The sequence below is a fragment of the Salvelinus sp. IW2-2015 genome, linkage group LG35, assembly GCF_002910315.2.
Source record: "Salvelinus sp. IW2-2015 linkage group LG35, ASM291031v2, whole genome shotgun sequence".
NCBI classification, from domain to species: Eukaryota; Metazoa; Chordata; class Actinopteri; order Salmoniformes; family Salmonidae; genus Salvelinus; species Salvelinus sp. IW2-2015.
Genome location: NC_036874.1, coordinates 991,117 through 1,018,138, shown reverse-complemented (window position 1 = coordinate 1,018,138; position 27,022 = coordinate 991,117). Strand labels below are relative to the sequence as shown.

Genomic DNA, 27,022 nt, shown 5'->3' with positions numbered 1-27,022 from the left:
ACCCAACACTGCAGACTTAGGCTGCTAGGCAATGATGATTACACACAATTATGGATTATTAGCCCGAAATGTTGATTCACTCAGCAAGGCTAGTCATCTTAAATGACCATAAATTAATGTCCCAGGCATTTATTTTATTAAATCACTCTACATAATAGGCCATTATTAGAGAKAGGCTTCTATTTGAGCAAGTAATCTACACTGAACAAAAATAAATGCAAAAAAGTGTTGGTCCTGTTTCATGAGCTAAAATAATAGATAAAATTTTCCATATGTACAAAAAGATTCTCAAAAAAGGTTGCACAAATTTGTTTACATCCCTGTTAGTGAGCATTTCTCCTTTGCCAAGATAACCCATCCACCTGACAGGTGTAGCACATCAGGAAGCTGATTAAACAGCATMAATAGATTTACATTTTAGTCATTTAGCAGACACTCTTATCCCATAGTTTATTTCTCCGTACMGGTCCCCCGTGGGAATTGAGCCCACAACCCTGATGTTGAAAGCACCCTGCTCAACCAACTGAGCCACACGGACCATACACATCATTACACAGTTGCACCTTGAGCTAGGGACAATAAAAGGCCACTAAAAGGTGTAATACAACAATGCCACAGGTGTCTCAAGCTGAGGGAGCCTGTAATTGGCATGCTGACTGCAGGAATATTAATTTAATCTGCCTCAAACATCCAACCGGTCTCACAACCGCAGACCATGTGTAACCACACCAGCCCAGGACATCCACATCCAGCTGCGGGATTGTCTGAGACAAGCTACCGGACAGCTGATGAAACTATGTGTTTGCGCAACCAAAGAAATTCTGCACAAACTGTCAGAAACCGTCTCAGGGAAGTGCAACTGCTTGCTTGTTGTCCTCATCAGGTTCTTGACCTGACTGCAGTTGGGCATCGTAACCGACTTCTGTGGGCAACTGCTCACCTTCGATGGCTACTGGCACGCAGGAGAAGTGTGCTCTTTACGGATGAATTCCAGTTTCAACTGGACCGGGTAGATGGCAGACAGCGTGTATCCTTGTCAACATGCCCCATGGTGGCGGTGGGGTTATGGTATGGACAGGCATAAACTACAGACAACGAACAGAATTGCATTTTATCGATGGCAATTTGAATGCACAGCGATACCGTGAGGAAATCCTGAGGCCCATTGTCGTGCCATTCATCCGCCACCTTCACCTCATGTTTCCGCACAGCCCCACGACGTAAGGATCGGTACACAATTCCTAGAAGCTGAAAATGTCCCAGTTCTTCCATGGCCTGCATACGCACTAGATATGTCACCAATTGAGCATGTTTGGAATGCTCTGGATCGTTGTGCACGACAGGGTGTTCCTGTTCCCACCAAGATCCAGCAACTTCGCACAGACATTGAAGAGGAGTGAGACAACATTCCACAGGCCACAATCAACAGCCTATATGAAGATGTGTCACACTGCATGAGGCAAATGGTGGTCACACCAAATACAGACTGGTTTTCTGATCCACACCCTTACCTTTGGTATGTATATTATAAGGGATTTGCGTCAATTCAAATCTGGTATCATACCAAAATGTGGTTCAGAGTCACCGGATATACTTTAAGTATTTTTATTAAACTCAAGCGATAAATGGTAAATGCAATTTTCGTATATACGGGTTCTCTGTATCACCTCACAGGGCAGAACAGAGAACTCGCAGGATGTAAGTAKACAGCTGTTCTTATACGGTGACAGACGTAGTTCCAACCCGTCTGTTGGCCTATCACCGTAGAGGCTGAGCCTGGTTTAAACTTTGCTCAGCCTATCGCCGGCGCTCAGGCTAGTCCCAGCCTCTTTGCGCTCTTTGGTGTCCCGGCGCTGTTGCTGTGTAGATTACGCTCCCTCACCCCAGAGYCTGAGGTCAGYCAGCTCTGCAACATTGTCTGAGCTATTTGCARCTGCATACAAAGCACACTGTTCTCGCTCAAGGCTAACCACAGCTTCCCAGCACACTTATCTGGGGCTAACTGTTACTTCCAGCACACACACACAGATGCCCAGGCCAACAGTTGCTAATATTCAATCACGTGATGTAGTATTGGGTTATAGTGCAATAAACGCAAATCCTAACAATTCCCCCTTTTTACACCCCAAAAGGGGTGTAAATTAAAACAGAAACCATCAAGTTTAATGATCGATACATTCATACCCGGTTGTTGATAAACCCAGGAACTTTAGACCTTTAATGACCATTCAGAACACGTTCTCAGTATCCTAGTAACATATTAGATAACTTTGGGATTTTTAGGAGTCCCCCTTTTGACACCCCTAGGGTGTCACTCATTATCCTTTACTTCAGCAGTCACAGTATAGTAATATGTTAATAGTATTTCATGAAAATAGTAAAAAGTTTATTATTAATTAATTAATTTTATTATTATTTTATTTTTAATCAACAAAGAAAAAAAATCAACAAATGATATACACTAAGTTGTATTTCGACTCCTCCTTTTGACACCCTTTTAGGGTTGTCACACTCAAGAATACAAAGATTAAAAGAAACAGGTGGAGCGCTCAACGATTAGCGTAAACATTTGTTTTCTAAGCAAAGCGTCCACGGACAGAAGTCAAAATAACTTAATTTACCTTCGATTCAAACCAAACACAGTGACCGGAAGAACTCTGTTTGCACAACTTTGGCATGGGTGTAACTTGCCCAATTAGGTAATCATGTAGAAATATTTAGTCTGCTGATTGATTATGATTTTAAAAGGAATACTCGCAGAAAAGTGTGGGTACCTACTGACCTTAACCTAACCCCATTTTGAAATTAAATAGCCTATCGGTTTGCGGGCCAGGACTGTCCATTGTAGCGTGCGTTCGTAAATTCACCCTGGAGTGCCAATGAGTGTGCTCTGTGCGTTAATAAATTCGAAGCGTTTAGAGCGCACCCTGGACGCTCTGGCCGAGGAGTAGGTTTGATCCGAGCCTTCTGACCTCACAACCGCAGTCAAACACCCAAGCTAACTGGCTYAAGTTAGCTAGCTTGCTAGTTACTTCCAGACATAAATGAGAGAACACCGCACTCTGACCATTTTACTTGACCTAGCAGAGCTGGTTATGCGGTTTTCATGTTATCCAGAGCGTTGGCGACTGTAACTGTGCTGCTGGAAACAACTTAATTAAATGTTTTTGCCGATGTTTACTGACACCGGCCATTTTCAACAGGTGTTGAGCGTTCGTAAATGKATCAGTTATTCTGCGCTCTGGCACACACACCGATCGCGTCCCAAAATACATGTATACATACATGTTATTCAATCATTGCACCCGATAGCCAGAGCGAATTTACGAACGCCTATAGTCTTCCCCTACTGATGACGTAACAGGATAAAATGTTCTTCAACCAAGGAATTTGCCACCWTTTAAATGTTGTGTTGGACTGACATGAATAGGGGTGGCAGGTAGCCTAGTGGTTAGAGCGTTGGGCCAGTAACCGAAATGTTGATAGATCGAATTCCCGATCTGAACAAGGCACTGTTCCTAGGCCGTCATTGCAAATACGAATTTGTTCTTAACTGACTTGCCTAGTTAAATAAAAAAAAGAGAATATAACTAGTCGATCTCAACAGGGGCGAAAATCTGATATCAACCTTGGAGGGGACAATTACATTACATTTTCTCAAGAGCAATTCCTGAGGGGGACACCAAAAGTAGTGCTGTAACACATAGCCTACGTTGTYATATGTTAAATGTATATTGAGGAACCATAATTCCTACAACTGAATAATTGATAGGTACAGTAGTTAACTGAAGGGTTTAACCAACTTGTTCAAATGTTTAAATCATTATAATACTACTATTAATAATAGTTATAGCATTGCTCCTTACCAGTCCAGTATGTATGCAGGTATTCGTACTTACAACTAGCAATATCAAGAAAGGCCAGTAGGTAGCAATGGTACTGTACACTGTATGGGTGTAGTTTTCATAAATACAATGAACATGGTGTGATCTCATCTAAAATAATCTCCATTGAGAACCATCACAAAGTTAGTCTCCGTATTGAATTGACTTTTTAATTTGACTTTTTCTGATACATTTATATAGTCATTAAATGTGCCACTGGCCTGAGTCTACTACAATATCTTTACAAGAACAAAAAGCTTAAAATAAGTACAGTTCTAAAAGCAAAATAACTACTTCAATGAAAAACCCAAATAAATCAAACAAAATATCCTTCAGTCAGTGTCTCAACTCTTCAAACAGCAGCTATGGACAAGTATGTCGCACAAAGTATGCAATTTTAAATAAAATAACATGAAATAAATAATTTGTAAGTGTACTGTCGTGTACTGTCATGTACTAAAAACTACTCTCCTCTAGGCTGCTTAGTACCCGCTCATACTGCCCTAGCACAGCTTCTGAATAGCAGGTATTCCGCACAGTCCACCTTGTTGGACATAGGGGTTTCCGGTGGTGGCAGATGTGTTTCTTTGGACGTGGCAATTGATTCAAACATGCTCTTAAACTTTCCTGACTGGCCATAGAGGACACCTAACTGATGGACCCAAGAAAGGGAATCCCGGATCATGGGGAGGCTGAGCAGCCAGCCTGTGTAATCAGATTTACACAGTGTGCTCCACAATGACATAGAGGGCTAATGGCTGCTGCCTTCTCACAATTGCCTGTGCACCTGTGTATTTTCCTGCCATGTTTGAGGCACCATCGTAACTCTGCCCACGTAAGCCAGACATGGCAAATTGAGCCTCAACAACACTTCAGTTGCCACTTTCGCAATCGCCCTCGCCTGTTGTCTCCGACACCCTGTATAGCCCAATAAACTCCTCGTGAGGGGACAAGGTCATGGTCAACATAATGCAAAAAGACACTCTCCTGTTCAGCCACCAGAGACATCTTGAGTACCATCAACAATTAATAAAAAATTGTACAATCGGAAGAGACCTAATCTCGCTGCAATGCCTCGAATGATTGTATTGGCCATGATGTTCAGAATTTCATTCTGTGCTTGGGGCCTCTTGAAACGTCAACACTCTGTTGGCAAGAGTTTGCGGTTCAAAAATTGTGGGTGTGGCTGATATGGTTTTGTGCCATCACTGAGGTAAGGACAATGCTGTGCCACGCTTCCCCTATACTGGTGCTGCTGGCAACAAGGGTGACACCTGGTCCTGCCGTGGCTGTGACATTGTTCTCTGAGTCTCTCTCCCTGGCTCTTTCCCTTTCACACCCTCACAGACTCAGTCTGTCTCCTAGAAAAGAAATAAGGTGTTTGCCGTACTTCTAACTACCGGTACCCAAAACTACACAATTAATTCACAACAGCAATACCATTGCCATAAACAAATCTTAGTTTAGTCATCAGTTTAAGTTGAGAGCGGGGGTATCCATGGCATTTTCCAATTATGTCCCTATTTTACAAGTAAAAAAATTGAGAACCTTTCATAATGTTGCCAAACAAAGACTCAACAAACTTACCTGAGACTCCCTGTCTCTGCCAGTCTGTCCCTGCCTATCTGTCCCCAGCTCTGCTGTCTGTGTGCCATCTGTTGCCTGCTCTGCCTAATGACATCATTGTGAAACATTCCATTAGCATTTCACTTCTTTCTTATGAACATTTTATCAACTCGTCTTTGAGATATTAGGCTACTAGAGGTCTTACTTTGCTTTTTGGTGTACTGAAAAATACTCTGATGTCCGTCTTTTACTTTTTTCTGCCATTTTTCTACCTGGCTGGCTGGCCGGTCTAGAGCTGCACACACACACATTTAAACAACATATGCTACACCTTTTCTAATTTTAATATAGTTTGTTTCATATTGGCTGGCTTCCAACAATAGCTGAATTTGTAAGCTAGCGGAGCACCAATTCCGTTTCTGTGGTTTGCTATAATCTTAAAAAAAAAAAGGTGAAATAAAATAAATGTAAAAAAGTTCACTAGCGACAATTTAGCTTTTTGCAACGAGCATTAAAATATTTAAGACAATGGTATAAGAGAGTGTAGTTTCTGTTCAGTTTGGACTTCAGTTTATAGCTAACCTTATCACAGGGACTTTGAAGCACTAAAGCTGCATGCTGATCTTGGAATAAATTGACGATAGAAAATTCCATCTTTGACGACGCCACATTATGGAATAGTGCTTGCTAGAGCTTGCTAGTTAATGTTTGCTTTAGTTTGCGCGCTAGCTCTGCAAATTCAGCTAGTGTTGAACCCTGCCAACATAAAAATGTAAACATTGCTATGGCCGATTGACTGGATAACCTCACGTCAGTTACGTACATGTGCCTTTCGGACAGTAGATACGAACCCTCTATATACCTTGCCAGCTAAAGAACTGGCAGTGGATCAAACCATTGTGAGGCAAAGGGCGGGTGGTCGCAATCTTTTGAAACTTAAAAAGGCGCTATTAAGTGTCTATAAATCAGCACAACTGCTTTCATTGCGTTTATTAATATTATTGATATCATTTTAGAATTGAAATCTGAGACATAAGTCTTATGTTACATGTGAGTATGATTTAAGGGAGGGGTACCAAATCATATTTTTCCCAGGATGGGGGGGGTCGTGTCCCCCCCGTCCCCCCTGGGATTTCCGCCTATGGATCTCAACTGTCGCCTCCCTTCCACTAAAAAATAAAACATGCACAAGAAGAGGTGTGTCATCTTTCTTGAACTTTTAATATTGGCACCTACTCATCACCAGGGCAGTTTTCCCTTAAAAAAACAAGAGCAAATGAATTTTATTTTTATTTTTTAAAGTGTTAAACACGTAAACAAACTAATACAAGACAAGCACAATGTAACCAGTCTAATAATGCTTGTGACCGGACTCAAGCGTAGCTGAAGATAGTGTTGCAATGCTACTAAACAAGAAAGCTGTTATTTGTTATATATTCGATTAAATACATGTAAATGTGAACGACTAATCATTTTGTAGCCTAATGGTTGTTTTTTGTAGTGTATCCATTAGCACCATTTAGATTAACTTGGGGAGATTCATCTTGTATTGATTCATATGAGAATAATGCAAAAACAGTAACAAAAAAATGGAACACACCCTCCTTGAAAATAACACTTTTTTCCATTCATGTTATCTTTCACTAGGAAGATGCAGCTTTGCACATATTTTGTCCCTTTCCTTGTCTCCATTATAATCTGACATATAATTTCCATAAAAATGTTGTTCCACATACTAATTGTTTTCTTGTTCCATTTGTCACAAGACAAATCCAAAAAGTTAATTAAGTTCTAATCATAGCTCTCATTGGCTGATACCATCATCCAATCGAGAGAGCCAAAAACAAAACCATATAATTTAACATACAGTTCATATCAAAGAACTGAAATAAAATCCTTAGAAACTAAACAATACATAGTGTGTTACGTTATCCACTCATAAAATGGCTACAGGGACAGAAGTCTGATACCAACCAAGTTAAATCCTTCATTTGTAACAAAATCAATTGAAACAGATATTAAATGTGTCAAAAGTGTTGCTTTGCTTAAAATGTTCTCCATAAGCCTCACAATAGGAAACATTACACAACAGGATTGTTAGTTGTAGGCCTGGGAGTTCAAAGGCAGAAAAACCGGAGGCAGATGAGCAGAGAAACAAATACAACAGCAACCGATAAAGAACCAAGTAACAGGTCCTGTGAATGGACATGCACAAATATATACTTAGGGTTTTGAGTTAATAAACAGACACGTAGCTTAATATATTAAGTTACAATTAATATTACTCATCATTACTACCATGATATAAAAAACATCTGACAACAAGCATCACTTTAGAATTTTTCCTATCATGTCAATTCAATGTTGCACATCCTGGCGGACTGCGCCTTCTGTCTCTTGTTTTTAATGGCAATGTTTGATTGTCACCTTTTGGGGTATAAAGCACATGTTGGTTCCAACACCAGTAGTTATCATCCCTACTTTTATTGGTCATTCCAAAAAACGACAGTGCAGCAAAAGTCTCTGGTTGTCGACTGCACTCATACCTCGATAGCGGACGCAGACAGGATGCAATTGAATGGTTGAGCTGATATAACGTGTAGTTGTAGTGCATTTTAGAGATAGCTGGCTTGGTCATGTGAAGCGTTTGAAATATAGCGATACATAACGGAATAAAAGACAATCAATATTGAAACAGTGTAAATACAGGTATGATCCTATCAACTTCAACAGGCTCTTATATAACTTTCTCCTGTATGGCCTTTTTCACGCAACTCCCCATCTCTCTTCTAACCTCTTAACATGTTACTACCACCCCACCACATACCCCTCTCTCTCTTATCCACTTTCTTTTCTCCCCTTCTCTTCTCTACATAGCCATGGTGGTGAGGTGCTGATGCCCTAGCAGGCCTTTGCGCCCCCCTCCCACCCCGGGATGTCCCCCTCCATTGCCGTGACCACAGTACTCCTGGAGATTCTGCCGTAGTGTGACCAGGGCGGACCCTAGGCAGGCGCGGTTAGGGGCCAGGATGCCCCCCGGCAGCTGGATGAGGACGGTGGCCACCCCGGCCATGCCGTCGTCCGTGGGCTCCAGAGTGATGGGCCCCACCTTGAAGGTGGAGTAGGAGAAGCCCATGAGCTGGGACAAGAAGGGGTCGGAGCGGCAGAAGTGCTGGTAGCCGCTGTGGGAGGACGGGTGGTGGTGGTGCGATGCCGTGGTGTTGGCGGTGGTGGGGACATAGTGGTGGGTGTTGAGGTAATGCAGGGGCAGGTGCTGCCCACTGTTGCCGCCTCCGCCCAGGGTAAGGTGGTGGTGGACGGTGGGGCCGGAGCCTGGCTCGTGTTTGTAGGAGATGGCTCCAGCTCGCCCCCTTTGGCCAACTACAATGCCCCCCAGCTTGCCTGTGCGTGCATGGGCCAGGGACACGGCACTGCCCCCCACCCCTCCGCCCCCTGTGGAGGGCAGGTAGATGAGCTGGGTCTCCTCTGGCTCCAAATAGACAGTGAGCTTGGCGAAGGGCCTGGACGCCATCTTGGTCATTTCCTGGATATGACGCCTCTGCTCTCGGCGGAAGTCCATGAACTGCTTGATCTTCCAGAGGAGGACYCAGACGGAGAGGAAGAGGAAGAAGCAGGAGAAGAAAACAGAGAAGAAGACGAACAGGTCGATGTGGGCCTGGTCCTGGCGGAGGAAGAGCAGGCCCTGGGACTCGCCCTGTCTCTCCTCGGTGCCTACACCGCGCAGGGCGATYTAGAAGCGGCTGGACTTCAGGGAGTGGACCTCATGGGGGAAGGTGATGACCACGCGGTCACGGACACCTCGAACAATCAGTACCGTCTGGGGCTTCCACACCGTGATGTAGGAGATGAGCCCCTCCGTCTTGGCCTCCCGTACCTCCCTGTCCYCCCCCTGGGGCTTGGCGTGGAGCTGCAGGGGGGTGTTGGGGGACATGGGCCCAGCCAGGCTGGATGAGGAGTTGGCATACACCTTCATTGGTGATGGAGGCGTCTCCTTATCCCCCCCGCCCGCCCCACCTCGGGCCGCCGACTCMTCCTCGATCTTGATGGCGTGGATGCCTGTGTGGCGGTCCACTTCTACGATGAAGGTGTCATGGGAGTTGGACACGTACACCTCCACCTCCCCGAAGGTCACGTCGATGGTGACCCGGATGTCCACGTTGGTGAACTTTGGCTGGGCAGCGAAGAAGACGGTGCGTCCCTTGGGCAAATTGCGGATGGTGGGGTCGTGGAAGCAATTTGTCTGAGAGGTGGGGTCGAAGCAGCACTCATTGTCCACGTTGAACTGCCGGTAGCACTGGCGCCCGTTTACCGGTGTGCCGTTGAAGGAGTCTTTGCACTTGGCGCACTGCATGGAGGATTCCAGATAGGGAGKYGAAACAAGAAATACAAGTGCATGTAAGTACTGTGCTTATTGTCTGTATATGGATGTGATCTTCACAACCAGGAATATCAAGGTATCCTTATTCATTACTCCCCCTGCTGTATCAGTATACCTGCTTGTAAACTGTGTCTAGTGCCTGCACTATCCTATCCATACCTGTGTTCTGTAGCAGTCCTTCCTGTCGCTCTGCGGGCTGCTGAGGCAGGAAGAGGTCTCTGTGTTGTTCTGACATGGGCAGCCTGTGCCGTCATGTTCATTACACGTGTCTGCATGGCCGTTACACTGACACCTGCAGGTGGGAGGAACAAAGAGCATTTCAGCTTTCTGTGGGATTCAGCCCTCCAAAGTGATTTTTACAGAATCACACCTTCATCAAGAACACTCTTCTGAAGTGCACAGTCTGGAAAAGTGAAAATGGCGCCGGAAGAAAAATGGCGGCGGAAGAAATGGCAGCAGTTTTACGGGCGCCCAACCAATTGTGCAATTAAGTGTTTTTTTGTGTGTTATTTATAACTTAATTTGTACATAATGTTTCTGCCACCGTATCTTACGGTAAAAAAAAGAGCTTCTGGATATCAGGACAGCGATCACTCACCTTGGATTAGACAAAGACAGGACATACTCCGAACACCTGACAAGGCCAACATCCCAGTTATTGGCAAGAGGAAGAGACGCAGGTACAGAGGACACAGAGCGGGGTGCCTCGTAAGGATCCGCAGAAAGTGAGTGGGAAAGCTGCCGTTACCATCAATATTACTCACCAACGTGCAATCATTGGACAAAAATTAGACGAGGTACGATCACGAATATCCTACCAACGGGACATCAAAAACTGTAATATCTTATGTTTCACGGAATCGTGGCTGAATGATAACATGGACATTCAGCTAGCGGGATATATGCTGCACCGGCAAGATAGGGGCGGTCTGTGCATATTTGTAAACAACAGCTAGTGCACGAAATCTAAGGAAGTCTCTAGATTTTGCTCCCCTGAAGTAGAGTATCTTATGATAAATTGCAGACCACACCATTTGCCAAGAGAGTTTTCAGCTCTACTTTTCGTGGCTGTTTATTTACCACCACAGACGGATGCTGGCACTAAGACCGCACTCAATGAGCTGTATAAGGAAATAAGCAAACAGGAAACCGCTCACCCAGAAGCGGCGCTCCTAGTGGCCGGCGACTTTAATGCAGGGAAACTTAAATTAGTTCCACCCAATTTCTATCAACATGTTAAATGTGCAACCAGAGAAAAAAAAAAAATCTAGATCACCTGTACTCCACACACAGAGAAGCGTACAAAGCTCTCCCTCGCCCTCCAATTGGTAAATCTGACCACAATTCTATCCTCCTGATTCCTGCTTACAAGCAGAAATTAAAGCAGGAAGCACCAGTGACTCGGTCTATAAAAAAGTGGTCAGATGGAGCAGATGCTACTACAAGACTGTTTTGCTATCACAGACTGGAACATGTTCCGGAATTTTTCCGATGGCATTGAGGAGTACACCACATCAGTCACTGGCTTTATCAATAAGTGCATCGAGGACGTCGTCCCACAGTGACTGTACGTACATACTAGAGGTCGACCGATTATGATTTTTCAACGCCGATACCGATTATTGGAGGACCAAAAAAAGCCGATACCGATTAAATGCGGATTCGATTGTTTATATTTTTATTTGTAAATGACATATACAACAATACTGATGAACACTTTTTAACTAATATTAATTAATTTAAAAAAAACAATTTAGCCTCAAATAAATAATGAAACATGTTCAATTTGGTTTAATAATGCAAAAACAATGTTGGAGAAGAAAGTAAAGTGCAATATTTGCATGTAAAAAAGCTAACGTTTAAGTTCCTTGCTCAGAACATGAGAACATATGAAAGCTGGTGGTTCCTTTTAACATGAGTCTTCAATATTCCCAGGTAAAAAGTTTTAGGTTGTAGTTATTATAGGAATTATAGGACTATTTCTCTCTAAACGATTTGTATTATATATCCCTTTGACTATTGGATGTTCTATGGATCACTTTGTATTGCCAGTGTAACAGTATAGCTTCCGTCCTTCTCCTCGCCCCTACCTGGGCTCGAACAGGAACACATCGACAACAGCCCCCCCTCGAAGCAGCGTACCCATGCGAGCAAGGGAACAACTACTCCAAGTCTCAGAGCGAGTGATGTTTGAAACACTATTACCGGCGCACCCCGCTAACTAGCTAGCCATTTCACATCGTTTACACCAGCCTAATCTCGAGAGTTGATAGGCTTGAAGTCATAAACAGCTCAATGCTTGAAGCATTGCGAAAAGCTGCTGTGGAAAACGAACGAAAGTGCTGTTTGAATGAATGCTTACGAGCCTGCTGGTGCCTACCATCGCTCAGTCAGACTGCTCTATCAAATCATAGACTTAATTATAACACACAGACATAAACCGAGCCTTGGTCATTAAAATGGTCAAATCCGGAAACTATCATTTCGAAAACAAAACGTTTATTCTTTCAGTGAAATATGGAACCGTTCCGTATTTTATCTAACGGATGGCATCCCTAAGTCTAAATATTGCTGTTACATTGTACACCTTCAATGTTGTCATAATTATGTACAATTCTGGCAAATTAATTACGGCCTTTGTTAGGAATAAATGGACTTCACACAGTTCGCAATGAGCCAGGTGGCCCAACTGCTGCATATACTCTGACTGCTTGCACGGAACGCAAGAGAAATGACACAATTTCCCTAGTTAAAAGAAATTCATGTTAGCAGGCAATATTAACTAAATATGCAGGTTTAAAAAATATATACTTGTGTATTGATTTTAAAGAAAGGCATTGATGTTTATGGTTAGGTACACATTGGTGCAACGACAGTGCTTTTTTCTGCAAATGCGCTTGTTAAATCAACCCGTTTGTCGAAGTAGGCTGTGTTCAATGAGAAATTAACAGGCACCACATCGATTGTACGCACGCAGGACACGCTAGATAAACTAGTAATATCATCAACCATGTGTAGTTAACTAGTGATTATGTTAAGATTTATTGTTTTTTATAAGATAAGTTTAATGCTAGCTAGCAACTTACCTTGGCTTCTTGCTGCCCTCGCGTAACAGGTAGTCAGCCTGCCACACAGGCTCCTCGTGGAGTGCAATGTAAGGCAGGTGGTTAGAGCATTGGACTAGTAACCGGAAGGTTGCAAAACGAATCCCCGAGCTGACAAGGTAAAAATCTGTTGTTCTGCCCCTGAACAAGGCAGTTAACCCACCGTTCCTAGGCCGTCATTGAAAATAAGAATGTGTTCTTAACTGATTGCCTAGTTAAATAAAGGTGTAAAAAAATATATACACACTGCCAAAAAAATAAAGGGAACACTTAAAACACAAATGTAACTCAAGTCATCACACTTCTGTGAAATCAAACTGTCCCACTTAGGAAGCAACACTGATTGACAATACATTTCACATGCTGTGTGCAAATGGAATAGACAACAGGTGGAAATTATATGCATTAGCAAGACACCCCCAATAAAGGAGTGGTTCTGCAGGTGGTGACCACAGACCACTTCTCAGTTCCTATGCTTCTGCTGATGTTTGTCACTTTTGAATGCTGGCGTGGCTCTCACTCTAGTGAGCATGAGACGGAGTCTACAACCCACACAAGTGGCTCAGGTAGTGCAGCTCATCCAGGATGGCACTCAATGCGAGCTGTGGCAGAAGGTTGCTGTGTGTCTTACGTCACGGTAGGTCGCACCGAGAGAAGGCCAGTACATCAGGAGACGTGGAGGAGCGCGTAGGAGGGCAACAACCCAGCAGCAGGACCGCTACCTCTGCCTTTGTGCAAGGAAGAGCAGCAGGAGCACTGCCAGAGCCCTGCAAAATGACCTCCAGCAGGCACAAATGTGCATGTGTCTGCTCAAACGGTCAGAAACATACTCTATGAGGGTGGTATGAGGGCCCGACGTCCACAGGTGGGGGTTGTGCTTACAGCCCAACACCGTGCAGGACGTTTGGCATTTGCCAGAGAACACCAAGATTGGCAATTCGCCACTGGCGCCCTGTGCTCTTCACAGATGAAAGCAGGTTCACACTGAGCACATGTGACAGACGTGACAGAGTCTGGGACGCCGTGGAGAACGTTCTGCTGCCTGCAACATCCTCCAGCATGACCGGTTTGGCGGTGAGTCAGTCATGGTGTGGGGTGGCATTTCTTTGGGGGGGCGCACAGCCCTCTATGTGCTCGCCAGAGGTAGCCTGACTGCCATTAGGTACCGAGATGAGATCCTCAGACCCCTTGTGAGACCATATGCTGGTGCGGTTGGCCCTGGGTTCCTCCTAATGCAAGACAATGTTAGACCTCATGTGGCTGGAGTGTGTCAGAAGTTCCTGCAAGAGGAAGGCATAGATGCTATGGACTGGCACGCCCGTTCCCCAGACCTGAATCCAATTGAGCACATCTGGGACATCTGTCTCGCTCCATCCACCAACGCCACGTTGCACCACAGACTGTCCAGGAGTTGGCCACCTCATCAGGAGCATGACCAGGCGTTGTAGGGAGGTCTACAGGCACGTGGAGGCCACAACACACTACTGAGCCTCATTTTGACTTGTTAAGGACATTACATCAAAGTTGGATCAGCCTGTAGTGTGGTTTTCCACTTTAATTTTGAGTGTGACTCCAAATCCAGCCTCCTCATGGGTTGATCAATTTGATTTCATTGATCATTTTTGTGTGATTTTGTTGTCAGCACATTCAACTATGTAAAGAAAAAAGTATTTCATAAGAATATTTCATTCATTCAGATCTAGGATGTGTTATTTTAGTGTTCCCTTTATTTTTTTGAGCAGTGTATTATAATTAAGTCTATGTTTGATATTTGATAGAGCAGTCTGACTGAGCGGTGGTAGGCAGGAGCAGGCTCGTAAGCATTCATTCAAACAGCACATTCCTGCATTTGCAACCAGCTCTTCGCTGTTCTTCAAGCATTGCGCTGTTTATGACTTCAAGCCTATCAACTCCCGAGATTAGGCTGGCAATACTATAGTGCCTATAAGAACATCCAATAGTCAAAGGTATATGAAATACAAATGGTATAGAGAGAAATAGTCCTATAATTCCTATAATAACTACAACCTCAAACTTCTTACCTGGGAATATTGAAGACTCATGTTAAAAGGAACCACCAGCTTTCATATGTTCTCATGTTCTGAGCAAGGAACTTAAAACGTTAGCTTTTTTACATGGCAAATATTGACCTTTTACTTTCTTCTCCAACACTTTGTTTTTGCCTGTTTTAAACAAATTGAACATGTTTCATTTTTTATTTGAGACTAAATTGATTTTATTGATGTATTATATTAAAATAAGTGTTCATGTCAGTATTGTTGTAATTGTCATTATTACATATATATATATAAAAAAAAATAAAAAAAATCTGCCGATTAATCATATTTTTTGGTCCTCCAATAATCGGTATCGGCGTTGAAAAATCATAATCGGTCGACCTCTAGCCCAAACACACCAAGACAATCGTGAAGAGGGCACGACAAAGCCTATTCCCCCCCAGGAAACTAAAAAGATTTGTCATGGGTCCTCAGATCCTCAAAAGGTTCTACAGCTTCAACATCGAGAGCATCCTGATTGGTTGCATCACTGCCTGGTACTGCAACTGCTCGGCCTCCGACCGCAAGGTACTACAGGGTAGTGCGTACGGCCCAGTACATCACTGGAGCTAAGCTGCCTGCCATCCAGGACCTCTACACCAGGCGGTGTCAGAGGAAGGCCCTAGAAATTGTCAAAGACCCCAGCCACCCCAGTCATAGACAGACTGTTCTCTCTACTACCGCATGGCAAGCGGTACCGGAGTGCCAAGTCTAGGACCAAAAGACTTCTCAACAGTTTTTACCCCCAAGCCATAAGACTCCTGAACAGGTAATCAAATGGCTACCCGGACTATTTGCATATTGTGCCACTCCCCAACCCCTCTTTTACGCTGCTGCTACTCTCTGTTTATCATATATGCATAGTCACTTTAACTATACATTAATGTACATACTACCTCAATCAGCCCAACTAACCAGTGCCCCCGCACATTGGCTACCCGGACTATCTGATTTGTGTCCCACCACCCACCACCCACTCTTTTACGCTACTGCTACTCTCTGTTTATCATATATGCATAGTCACTTTAACCATACCTACATGTACATATTACCTCAATCAGCCCGACTAACCGGTGCCTGTATGTAGCCTCGCAACTGTTATTTTTCACAGTTTTTTTTTTTACTGTTGTTTTTATTTCTTCACTTATCTATTGTTCACCTAATACCCTTTTTTACTTAGAAATTGCACTGTTGCTTAGAGCCTGTAAGTAAGCATTTCACTGTAAGGTCTACACCGGTTCTATTCGGTGCACGTGACAAATAAACTGATTTGATTCGGATGGGTGTGAACACCAAAATATGGCTCCATGTCTCTTTCATCCATTAAGCAGTGGTGTAAAGTACTGAAGTTAAAGTACTATTTAAGTATTTTTTTTGTGGTATCTGTATTTTACTACTTATATTTTTGACAACTTTTACATTCCTAAAGAAAATTGACTTTTACACCTTACATTTTACCCGACACTCAAAAGTACTCGTTACATTTTGAATGCTTAGCAGGACAAAAAAAGTATCAAATTTCGCACACTAAACAGAGAACATCTCTGGTCATCCTACTGCCTCTGATCGGACAGACTCACTAAACACAAATGCTTTTTTAAATGATGTCTGAGTGTTGGAGTGTGACCCTGGCTATCTGTAAATAAAATAAAAAAAATAAAAATTGTGCCATCTGGTTTGCTTAATCTTAGAAATGTTAACTTATTCATACTTTTACTTTAGATAATTAAGTATATTTTAGCAACTACATTTACTGTTGATACTTAAGTATATTTAAAACCAAATACTTTTACTCAAGTAGTATTTTACTGGGCGACTTTCACTTGAGTCATTTTCTATTAAGATATCTTTACTTTTACTCAAGTATGAGATTTTAGTACTTTTTCCACCACTGATTACAAGTGAATTAGATGTGGCTAGAGGTTAATTTGAAAATAATCACTACTCACTTGTCACAGTTCCCCTGCAATAGGAAGTAGCCGCTGAGGCAGCTCTCACACTTGTCCCCCACACTGTTGTTCTGGCAGCTCACACAAACCGCTGAGTCCTCTGTAGGACCCTCCGACACCCACTGAACAATCTGATAAAGGAGAGGGAGTTCAACAAGAGAATTGCAGTTAAATGACATCCAAGGTGGTATACCCATTCCTACACTGAGTTTCTAGCTTGCACATAAATCTCTTTAATTACTTGTTACTTTTATTTCTTATTCTTATCCGTATTTTTTTTAACTGCATTGTTGGTTAGGGGCTTGTAAGTAAGCATTTCACTGTAAGGTCCACACCTGTTGTATTCGGCGCATGTGACTAATAAAATTTGATATGACCACAAAAGATATTGTTGATCAGATCCAAAGTAATCCATTAATAAACTCAAAGCAAGTTGGAAAGAACATATAAATGAAGTAAAACAGACAGTGAGTCACTTACGCTGTCTGGGTCCAGAGGGTGGTCTTGGGGGTGGTCTAGCGCCCTCTTGAGTTCGTCCCGGGACAGACACACTGCGCTGTTCCCCCTGCAGAACTCCCGACAGGGGCGGCACGTCCCCCCGCCCACCGCCAACCCCACATACAGGGGCTTACACTTCTCACAGTGATCACCCTGGAACAGGAGAGAGAGAGAGCCACAAACATCAGTATATGATACACTGAATGAAATGAGCATCTGACCTGGGACCTGGGATCAGCACCAGTGTGTCACTAGTGTTTTGGCACTCAAGATATACATTGGSCTGTGACATGCATAATCTTACAGTTGATGTGCTGAAATACTGTGTGTGTGTGTATATATGTGTGTGTGTCTGCCCCACTCACCATAGTGTTGTTTTTACACTCCAAACACTTGTCAGGCTCAGACACTCCTTTACAGTTGCTGTGTTTGTTACAGCGACACTGAGACGAGCAGTTGTCCCCCACAAAGCCAAAGTGACACTGACACACTCCCGGGGACACACAGGTCCCGTTGACACAGCCCTGAGCACAGACTGGCTCACACTGGCCTGACACACTGCAGGGAGGGAGTAAAGAGAAAGAGGAGAAACTTAAACGGATACTATGTATGTATGCATATATGTAATGTATGTATGTATACCTACTGAATTTGTAGCTCTGTTTATTTCCAAGTTTTAATGTCACATGCACAAGTACAGTGAAATGCCTTTCTTGCAAACTCAAAACCCAACAATGGAATYATCAATGTATTACTAGAAAAAAACACGAGAAATAAGAAATATGAAATAGAGTAAGCAATAAGGATACTATATACAAGAAATATTTTTTWAAAGTCTGTTCCAATACCATATTTACATGTGCAGGGATACTGGAGTGATGGAGGTAGATATGTATAGGGGTAAAGTGACTGACTAGGCAACAGGATATAACATAAACAGATTAGCAGCAGCTTGTATGTGAGTGAGTGGGAGGGTGTGTAGAGTCAGTTTAAATGTATGTGCATATAATGTGTGAGTGAGCAGATGATGGAGTGAGTGTTTGTGTGTGAGTGTGTTGGAGTGACAGTGTGTGTAGGGCCCTGTGAGAGTGCAAATATTGAAATAAAAGGTCAATAAAGATACAAGACAAACTCAGTCTGTGTAGTTATTCTGTTAGCTAATTATCAGGCTTATTGTTTGGGGATAGAAGCTGTTTAAGAGCCTGTTGGTGTCAGACTTGATGCATAGGTACCGCTTGCTGTGCGGAAGCAGAGAGAATAGTCTATGGTTGGAGACTTTAACAATTTTTTGGGCCTTCCTTCCACACCTCCTGATAAAGATGTCCTGTCCTGGCAGGGAACTCGGCCCCAGTGATGTACTGGGCTGCCCGCACAACCCTTCATGCGATCGAGGTCGGTGCTATTGCCATACCAAGCAGTGATGCAGCCAGTCAAGATGCTCTCAATGATACAGCTGTAGAACCTTTTCAGGATACTATGTACAGTGGGGAGAACAAGTATTTGATACACTGCCGATTTTGCAGGTTTTCCTACTTACAAAGCAGTTAAGGTCGTTAATTTGTATCACTAGTAGTACACTTCAACTGGAGAGACGGAATCTAAAACAAAAATCCAGAAAATCACATTGTATATTTTTAAGTAATTCATTTGCATTTTATTGCATGACATAAGTATTTGATCACCTACCAACCAGTAAGAATTCCGGCTCTCACAGACCTGTTAGTTTTCTTTAAGAAGCCCTCCTGTTCTCCACTCATTACCTGTATTAACTGCACCGTTTGAACTCGTTACCTGATAAAAGACACCTGTCCAACACTCAATCAAACAGACTCCAACCTCTCCACAATGGCCAAGACCAGAGAGCTGTGTAAGGACATCAAGGATAAAATTGTAGACCTGCACAAGGCTGGGATGGGCTACAGGACAATAGGCAAGCAGCTTGGTGAGAAGGCAACAACTGTTGGCGCAATTATTAGAAAATAGAAGAAAATAGAAGAAGTTCAAATGATGGCAATCACCCTCGGTCTGGGGCTCCATGCAAGATCTCACCTCGTGGGGCATCAATGATCATGAGGAAGGTGAGGGATCAGCCCAGAACTACACGGCAGGACCTGGTCAATTGACCTGAAGAGAGCTGGGACCACAGTCTCAAAGAAACCATTAGTAACACACACTACGCCGTCATGGATTAAAATCCTGCAGCGCACACAAGGTCCCCCTGCTCAAGCAGGCGCATGTCCAGGCCCGTCTGAAGTGCCAATGACCATCTGGATGATCCAGAGGAGGAATGGGAGAAGGTCATGTGGTCTGATGATTCAAAATAGAGTTTTTGTCTAAACTCCACTCGCCCGTTTGGAGGAAGAAGAAGGATGAGTACAACCCCAAGAAACACCATCCCAACCGTGAAGCATGGAGGTGGAAACATCATTCTTTGGGATGCTTTTCTGCAAAGGGACAGGACGACTGCACCGTATTGAGGGGAGGATGGATGGGGCCATGTATTGCGAGATCTTAGCCAACAACCTCCTTCCCTCAGTAAAGCATTGATGATGGTCTGGCTGGGTCTTCCAGCATGACAACGACCCGAACACACACAGCCAGGGCAACTAAGGAGTGGCTCCGTAAGAAGTATCTCAAGGTCCTGGAGTGGCCTAGCCAGTCTCCAGACCTGAACCCAATAAAAAATCTTTGGAGGGAGCTGAAAGTCCGTATTGCCCAGCGACAGCCCCGAAACCTGAAGATCTTGAGAAGGTCTGTATGGAGGAGTGGGCCAAAAATCCCTGCTGCAGTGTGTGCAAACCTGGCAAGAACTACACGGAAACGTATGATCTCTGTAATTGCAAACAAAGGATTCAGTACAAATATTAAGTTCTGCTTCTGATGTATCAAATACTTATGTCTTGCAATAAAATGCTAATTAATTACTTAAAAATCATACAATGTTGATTTCGGGATTTTGTTTTAGATTCCGTCTCTCACAGTTGAGAAGTGACCTATGATAAAAATTACAGACCTCTACATGCTTTGTAAGTAGGAAAACCTGCAAAAATCGCAGTGTATCAAATACTTGTTCTCCCACTGTATGTATAACCAACTGAATATGTACCATGTTTGCAGGACAAGGTGGATGTAACTAGATTGATGATTAATAGATGATTGGTTGTGTGTGTATAGCCGGAGGATCCAAGTTCTGCTACTTCTCTCGTTAAAATGAATATTGTGACGTGCTTCCTACCGGCTGAGAACGTAGCCCTGCTTGCCTAGGTCATGGATCCTGCCAAGGTCATGCGCGTCCCTGGTGATGTTACAGTGTTTGCGTTTGGCACATCTCATCCTCTCCTGGCATGGAGGAAGACCAGCTGCTGTTCCTCTGGGGACTACACCTCCCCACTCACACCTGACACACACATGGCGGAAAGTGAGAGAAGAAGAGGATACTGAAAATAGTTTCGGAGTAAACATAACACTAAATGTCAGACATCTAAATTCTATTCTATAAAAGCTCATATTTTATTCTCTCTTATAATATACACACACACACACACCACACACACACACACACACACACACAACACACAAAACACACACACACCAACACAGGATGAGATCTATTATTCTATCCTGTAAAAGGATATTCTCAAAGATCTACTCAATTCTGTCCCCTCACCTCGAGGCCTCCCTGCTGGCAGCGTCCAGCCCCTTGCCGCCCCGGCAGCACACCAGCCACATGGGGCCAAGCGAGCTGTAGAGCCTGGGTGAGCGGCCACTAGGACAGGAGTCCCACCAGACAGCAGACGACCAACTGACCCGCTCACAGCGCAGAGGCACGAGGACGACTCGCACACTGAGGAGAGGAGAGGGGCAAGGAGGGCAGAAAATATAACATATATTCTTTTTTAAGCTACAATGCAGAAATATATTTTTTGCAAAAATAGACACAGATATGCCCCTACCCCACCACCCACACAACAGTCTGTCTCCCGTACTTACCTGCTGCAGTGCCATGCTCCACACACACTCTGCCAGCCCCGTCTGAGCCCCGAGCCCAGCAGACGCTGCAGGTGCTAGTGTGGCAGGGTGGGCAGGGCAGAGGGGGGGAGGACTCCACCTGCATGGGGGACACGTTGAGCAGGGCGTAGCTGAAGCACGTCCAGTCGTAGGTGGGGTTCACACTCAGGATGCGCCTGGTCTCGCCTGGAGGAACCGCAACACAAGATGTAAGAGAGTGGTTCTCAGTTATTCCAGCCACAACTTAGTCTAGTGGTCAATCCAAGACTCCTGTCCCTAGCAATAGAAGGTGAATGGAGGTGTCTCTCGTCTCTCACCAGTGCGTTTGAACTGGCGTGTCCACATGCACTTCCCTGAGGCGGTGCACTTGGGGCAGTCGGAGGCCTCACAGCTGGTCTCAGTACAGTTGCTGGACAGGAAGATCTCTCTCTGGTTGATCCTGCAGTCGTGTTCTGAGGTGCAGCTGACTGTACTGCTGATGCATGCTCCCTCTGGACAGTTGGTGCACCACTTACACTGCAGAGCAGACTGGGACTGACAGAGAGGGGAGATTAGTGTGTGTGTATGTGTGTGTACTGTCTGAGCTGATGTTTGTGTGCATTTGCGTGTGTGTATTACCTGTGAGGGGCTAGAGAAGGTCCTGGGGTGGCGTGCCAGACACTCGCTGCAGGTCTTCAGTCTGCGACACTGGTCTGGTAGACGAGGGGTGGGGGAGCAGGGAGACTGACCAATGGAACAGCCCAGTCTGAGAGAGAGGGACAAAACACCATAAAGAGGGAGAGAAGGGATAGTTTGTCACTAATTCTGAGATAGGGAAAGAATAAACATGATTACACAAAGTGACAACGCCAAGACACACCTCCAAAATAAAAGACACAGTCAACAACTTGGAAACAACATCATTCCAATGATAACCATAGCTGTACCTCTCAGCAGTATCGGAGGCGGCGCAGGTGCCCCTGCACCAGACACAGCTGCCTGTGGTGGTGTTGCAGGCCTCGGGCGTGGGCAGCAATGTACAGGGGTCAGAGGGAAGGGTCAGGGTGAGAAGACGCCCCAGGGTGACCCCATTGAACCCCCCAGAGAGGAACAGCCGCCCACCCCAGCCCACCATGGCCAGAGACACTGAACGGTTAACCGGCTCGCCCACCGCCGAGTCTGAGCGAGAGGAAGGATAATCTCCACATCATCAAACTGAGCATATATGCAGTGTTTTGGCTAGCCACATGTAGTGTCAGTCACACAGTTACCTGGCTGTATCCAGGTGTTACAGTTGATCTGGTACAGAGACACTGTATTGCTGTAGTCCTCCACTCCTGTCCTCCCTCCCACGATCACCATGGTGTCTTTTATCAGGGCTGCAGCGTGGAAGAAACGGGACAGGGGCTGGGGAGAGAGAGGGAGAAAGTGAGAGGGAGAAAGAAAAAAGAACGTGTTAACTTCTTTGGGACWGGGGGGCAGTATTGAGTAGCTTGGATAAAAAGGTGCCCAGAGTACACTGCCTGCTACCCAGTCCCAGTTGCTAATAAATGCATATTATTAGTATATTTGGATAGAAAACACTCTGAAGTTTCTAAAACTGTTTGAATGATGTCTGTGAGTATAACAGAACTCATATGGCAGGCAAAAAACTGAGAGAAAAAAATCCAACCAGGAAGTGGGAAATCTGAGGTTTGTAGTTTTTCAACTCATTGCCTATCGAATACACAGTGTCTATGGGGTCATTTTGCACTTCCTACGGCTCACACTAGATGTCAACAGTCTTTAGAACCTGGTTTGATGCTTCTACTGTGAAGTGGGGCCGAATGAGAGGGGATTGAGTAAGGTCTGCCATGAGCTGAACATGCGCTGAACATGCGCTGACCATGCGCGTTCACGTGAGAGTGAGCTCTGTTCCATCACATTTCTGAAGACAAAGGAATTCTCCGGTTGGAACATTATTGAAGATTTATATTAAAAACATCCTAAAGATTGATTGTATACTTCGTTTGACATGTTTCTACGGACTGTAATATGACTTTTCGTCTGAACTTTTGCCTGGACCTGCCCGCGCATCATGAGTTTAGATTGTGTACTGAACGCGCAAACAAAACTGAGTTATTTGGACATAAATGATGGACATTATCGAACAAAATAAACATTTATTGTGGAACTGGGATTCCTGGGAGTGCATTCTGATGAAGATCATCNAAACATTTATTGTGGAACTGGGATTCCTGGGAGTGCATTCTGATGAAGATCATCAAAGGTAAGTGAATGTTTATAAAGTTATTTCTGACTTCTGTTGACTGCACAATATGGCGGATATCTTTTTGTCTTGTTTGGGCTCTGAGCGCCGTACTCAAATTATTGCATGGTTTGCTTTTTCGAAATCTGACACAGCGGTTYCATTAATATGAGAAAAATTGTTACGATATAATGTCGTCATCAATTAAGACCAGCCTGGGAACATGTAAAAGCTGTTTAAATACCGGTTAGCTAGTTGTGAAAAAAGCATGTTCTCGTGGTAAAGCTGCCGTYGTAGTACATACCTTATTCCCCTGTGAGGGGACCAGTAGGGACCAGGCGAGGTTGGCATAGTAGAGACTGTAGAGCTCTCCTGAGGGCTCCACTGTCTCCACGTGGAAGCGGTAGCCTCCGAACACATACACGGCGTCCGTCTGCTCGTGGTACACAGCCGAGTGGCCATACAGACCTGAAGAGAGGACAGGACACACAGGAGTCAGTCAAGAGGCAASACGGGAGGGTTAAGGGTTAATCAACAGACTGGTAAATTATGCAACATCATAAGGGACAGCAGTTTACAGTTCATGGTGTCAGAAATGACTCTTTGCTCCAACCATAATGGATGCACCTCAATCTTTATATTCTATGCCTACTTAGTGGGAGAGGTTCCACAAAAGCTGAGTAGGGACTTTCCAGATTGCCAGGTACTAAGTGAGTTAATGAGTGCAGGTGGAGATAGGTCCTTCTGACCTGTAGGAGGTGTGCCGGTGTGGGGGGCGARGGTCCAGTTGCCAGAGTGGATGTTGAACTCCAGCAGGTGATGGTTGAAGCCGRTCTCTGGAGAGTAACCTCCGATGAGCAGCATAGAGGAGTCCCGACGCACCGTTAGAGTATGACCTGCCACCGGTGGCAGCACTGAGCTCTGTGGGGGAAGAGGACACAGACTAATTGGTTACGGTACATAGAACAAGTCTATAGTAAATTGAATCGTGGGGTGTAGGCTGACAGTTAACTACCAATATTTTATGTTTAGTGTTTTTTTGTTCATATATTTTCCCAAGTAAGGCAAGATGGTGGATTACTAAAACTAAACAAACCAACTCTGACCTTGTGCTGTCTCCACACCAGACTGCTGAGGTTGAGGCTCCACGTGTCCATGGCGACGCCCTTCTGCGTGACACCGCCCACCACCAGCATGAGGTTGTGAGTGGCTCCCTGGGCGTCAGAGAGAGGCTCGTGACTGGCCAGAAGGGCAGAGGCGTGGTGGTAGCGGGGGCTGGGGGTGGAGCCTTCCTCCACTGAGCTGGTCAGCATCTGAGTCCAGCGCCGCTCCAACACAGAGTACCTGAACCCACCAATCAACACAGAGAGGGAAGAGAGACATACAGAGAAACTAACTGATATGATTTACTGGTAATTTCAAACAATTACAACAAAAAATTGCTGTCTCATAAAAGGCATCTTTAAATGAACGCTAATAAAAACACAGCCATTAAAAAGTCATCCCCCCCACCTGTAGACGTTTCCCAGGATGCCCTCTGAGAGAGAGAGGCCTCCATACATCCAGAGGTTCCCCTGGGGCCCAGACACTAGAGAATGGCCCATCCGGTGGAGGAACCTGTGGGCCTGGTTCTGTGGAGGGAGGGGGAAGTTTAACACTGTGACACTCTGTGGTGGGAGTGTTTTTATATATGTGTGTCCTGGTTCTTACCGCTGTGAGCTGTGTGTCCAGTAGGGTTTCCCAAACTAGGCTGCTGGAGTCCAGAGGGGTGGAGCAGTCAGAGCCGCCCCAACCGTCTGCACACACACACACTCCCAGAGACTAAAACGTACACATAGAGAGAGAGAGGGTTAACATTAGAGACACACAAGAGACTGTAATATATAGGAACAGGATAAACAAAGAGGAAAACATCAAAACACCAACAAAACAACAATGAGCAGTCACACTGTCTTGCAGTAACAGTGCTACTGTTCCCTCTCACCAAGTTGCAGGAGCCTCGGCCCTCTGCTAGCCCACAGCCCTCGGGACAGAGGGGCCTGTCGCAGTACGGTCCCCCATACCCCTGAGTACACTGGCACAGCCCCCCGCTGCACTGCGCCCCTCCCTGGCATACGGGTGARCCATCCTCCCCCGCCTCAGAACCCTGGCGACAGCGCCGCACCCAGAAGGAGGCGTTGAAACCCTGAGGGCGGTCGGACGAGACGTTGGCCTCAAAGTACACAGAGATCACACCTGGGAGAGAGAGAAAAACAGAGGGATCAGAGAGGGAATCTTTCAATACTACTCATGATATTTACAGTCAGAAAATAAGTAGGAGAAAAACTTTATTTTAAAACTTTTTAAAAAATGACTAGAAGTTTTAACCTGAAGTGGCCTCCACTGTGATTGGCTGAGTCCGGGTCGTCCCACAGAACGCGCCAATCAGGTTGTGGTCCGAGTGCACCACCCCGTTGCTCAAGAAACGAGGCAGGCCGTCAAACACGTAAACGTAGGAGCTCTGTGTGTGAGAGACAGCAAATACATCTCAGGCCATGGGAATGCTGGTGGCTCTGTTCACTACAGCAAAATAAACACCAGTCTGTGTTGTAGGAGTTAGTGTGTAGTTAGTACTCACAGTGCACTGTGTGTAGGAGTCTGGGTGCAGGGTGAGAGCGACAGGAGGGCACAGCTCGCCCGGCACACAGGGGGCCAGGTTCTCAGAGACAGACAGGACCCACAGACAGTGGGAGAGTCCCCCCTTCCCCCCGACGCCCCCTCGCCACCCCAGGGAGGACGAGATGGGGAGCTCAGAGAGGGGTGACTGGTGGGACAGGATCACAGAGCGCCCCTGACACTGGCGGAAACAGGTGCCATTATTCCTGAGGAAGAGAGAGTTGTATAAGTGATATGCATTAAGTGAGAGAAATTCAAACGTATAGTGAAGCAGGTTCTTAATTACAGAGCACATAGCAACTAGTTGCTGATGCACAGTACACATACTGTTCTATAAAACAGATCATTTACAGAATGCCTATTATTTGTAATGCTGCAAAACTAATTTCCTCACTGGGGGTAATAAATCCATCCATCTAGAGTCCATTGTCTGTCCCCCTCACCTGGGGTCTCCGTAGTATCCAGGCAAGCAGGATTCACAGTGTGGTCCCTGGGTGTGGTGTGTGCAGTAGCATTGGCCTGTCTGYTTGTGGCAGWAGCCKAGGAGMGGGCCTCCATGGCCGTTACACTGGCAGGGCACACAGCCCCCGCCCCCGGCCAGCGCAGAACCAAAACTCCCTGGTCGACAGTGCTCACACTGGAGACCCATTGTCCAATCTGAGGAGAAGGGAGAAC

General features: G+C 45.0%; 1 protein-coding gene across 1 annotated transcript in view; it reads right to left on the bottom strand.

Moving 5' to 3' along the window:
- Positions 1-6,727: 6,727 nt before the first annotated feature.
- Positions 6,728-27,022, bottom strand: part of LOC111958599 (multiple epidermal growth factor-like domains protein 8) — a 41,147-nt gene continuing 20,852 nt past the window's right edge. Inside the window, 21 exon segments of the mRNA XM_070437296.1 lie at positions 6,728-9,816; positions 10,009-10,141; positions 16,960-17,090; positions 17,440-17,610; positions 17,823-18,015; positions 20,693-20,854; positions 21,125-21,301; positions 21,474-21,651; positions 21,783-21,999; positions 22,084-22,210; positions 22,392-22,623; positions 22,716-22,851; positions 23,997-24,160; positions 24,442-24,613; positions 24,799-25,036; positions 25,205-25,323; positions 25,403-25,513; positions 25,677-25,927; positions 26,060-26,192; positions 26,310-26,553; positions 26,791-27,004. Coding sequence (XP_070293397.1) covers positions 8,320-9,816; positions 10,009-10,141; positions 16,960-17,090; positions 17,440-17,610; positions 17,823-18,015; positions 20,693-20,854; positions 21,125-21,301; positions 21,474-21,651; positions 21,783-21,999; positions 22,084-22,210; positions 22,392-22,623; positions 22,716-22,851; positions 23,997-24,160; positions 24,442-24,613; positions 24,799-25,036; positions 25,205-25,323; positions 25,403-25,513; positions 25,677-25,927; positions 26,060-26,192; positions 26,310-26,553; positions 26,791-27,004 — 5,000 coding nt within the window. The 3' untranslated portion in view covers positions 6,728-8,319.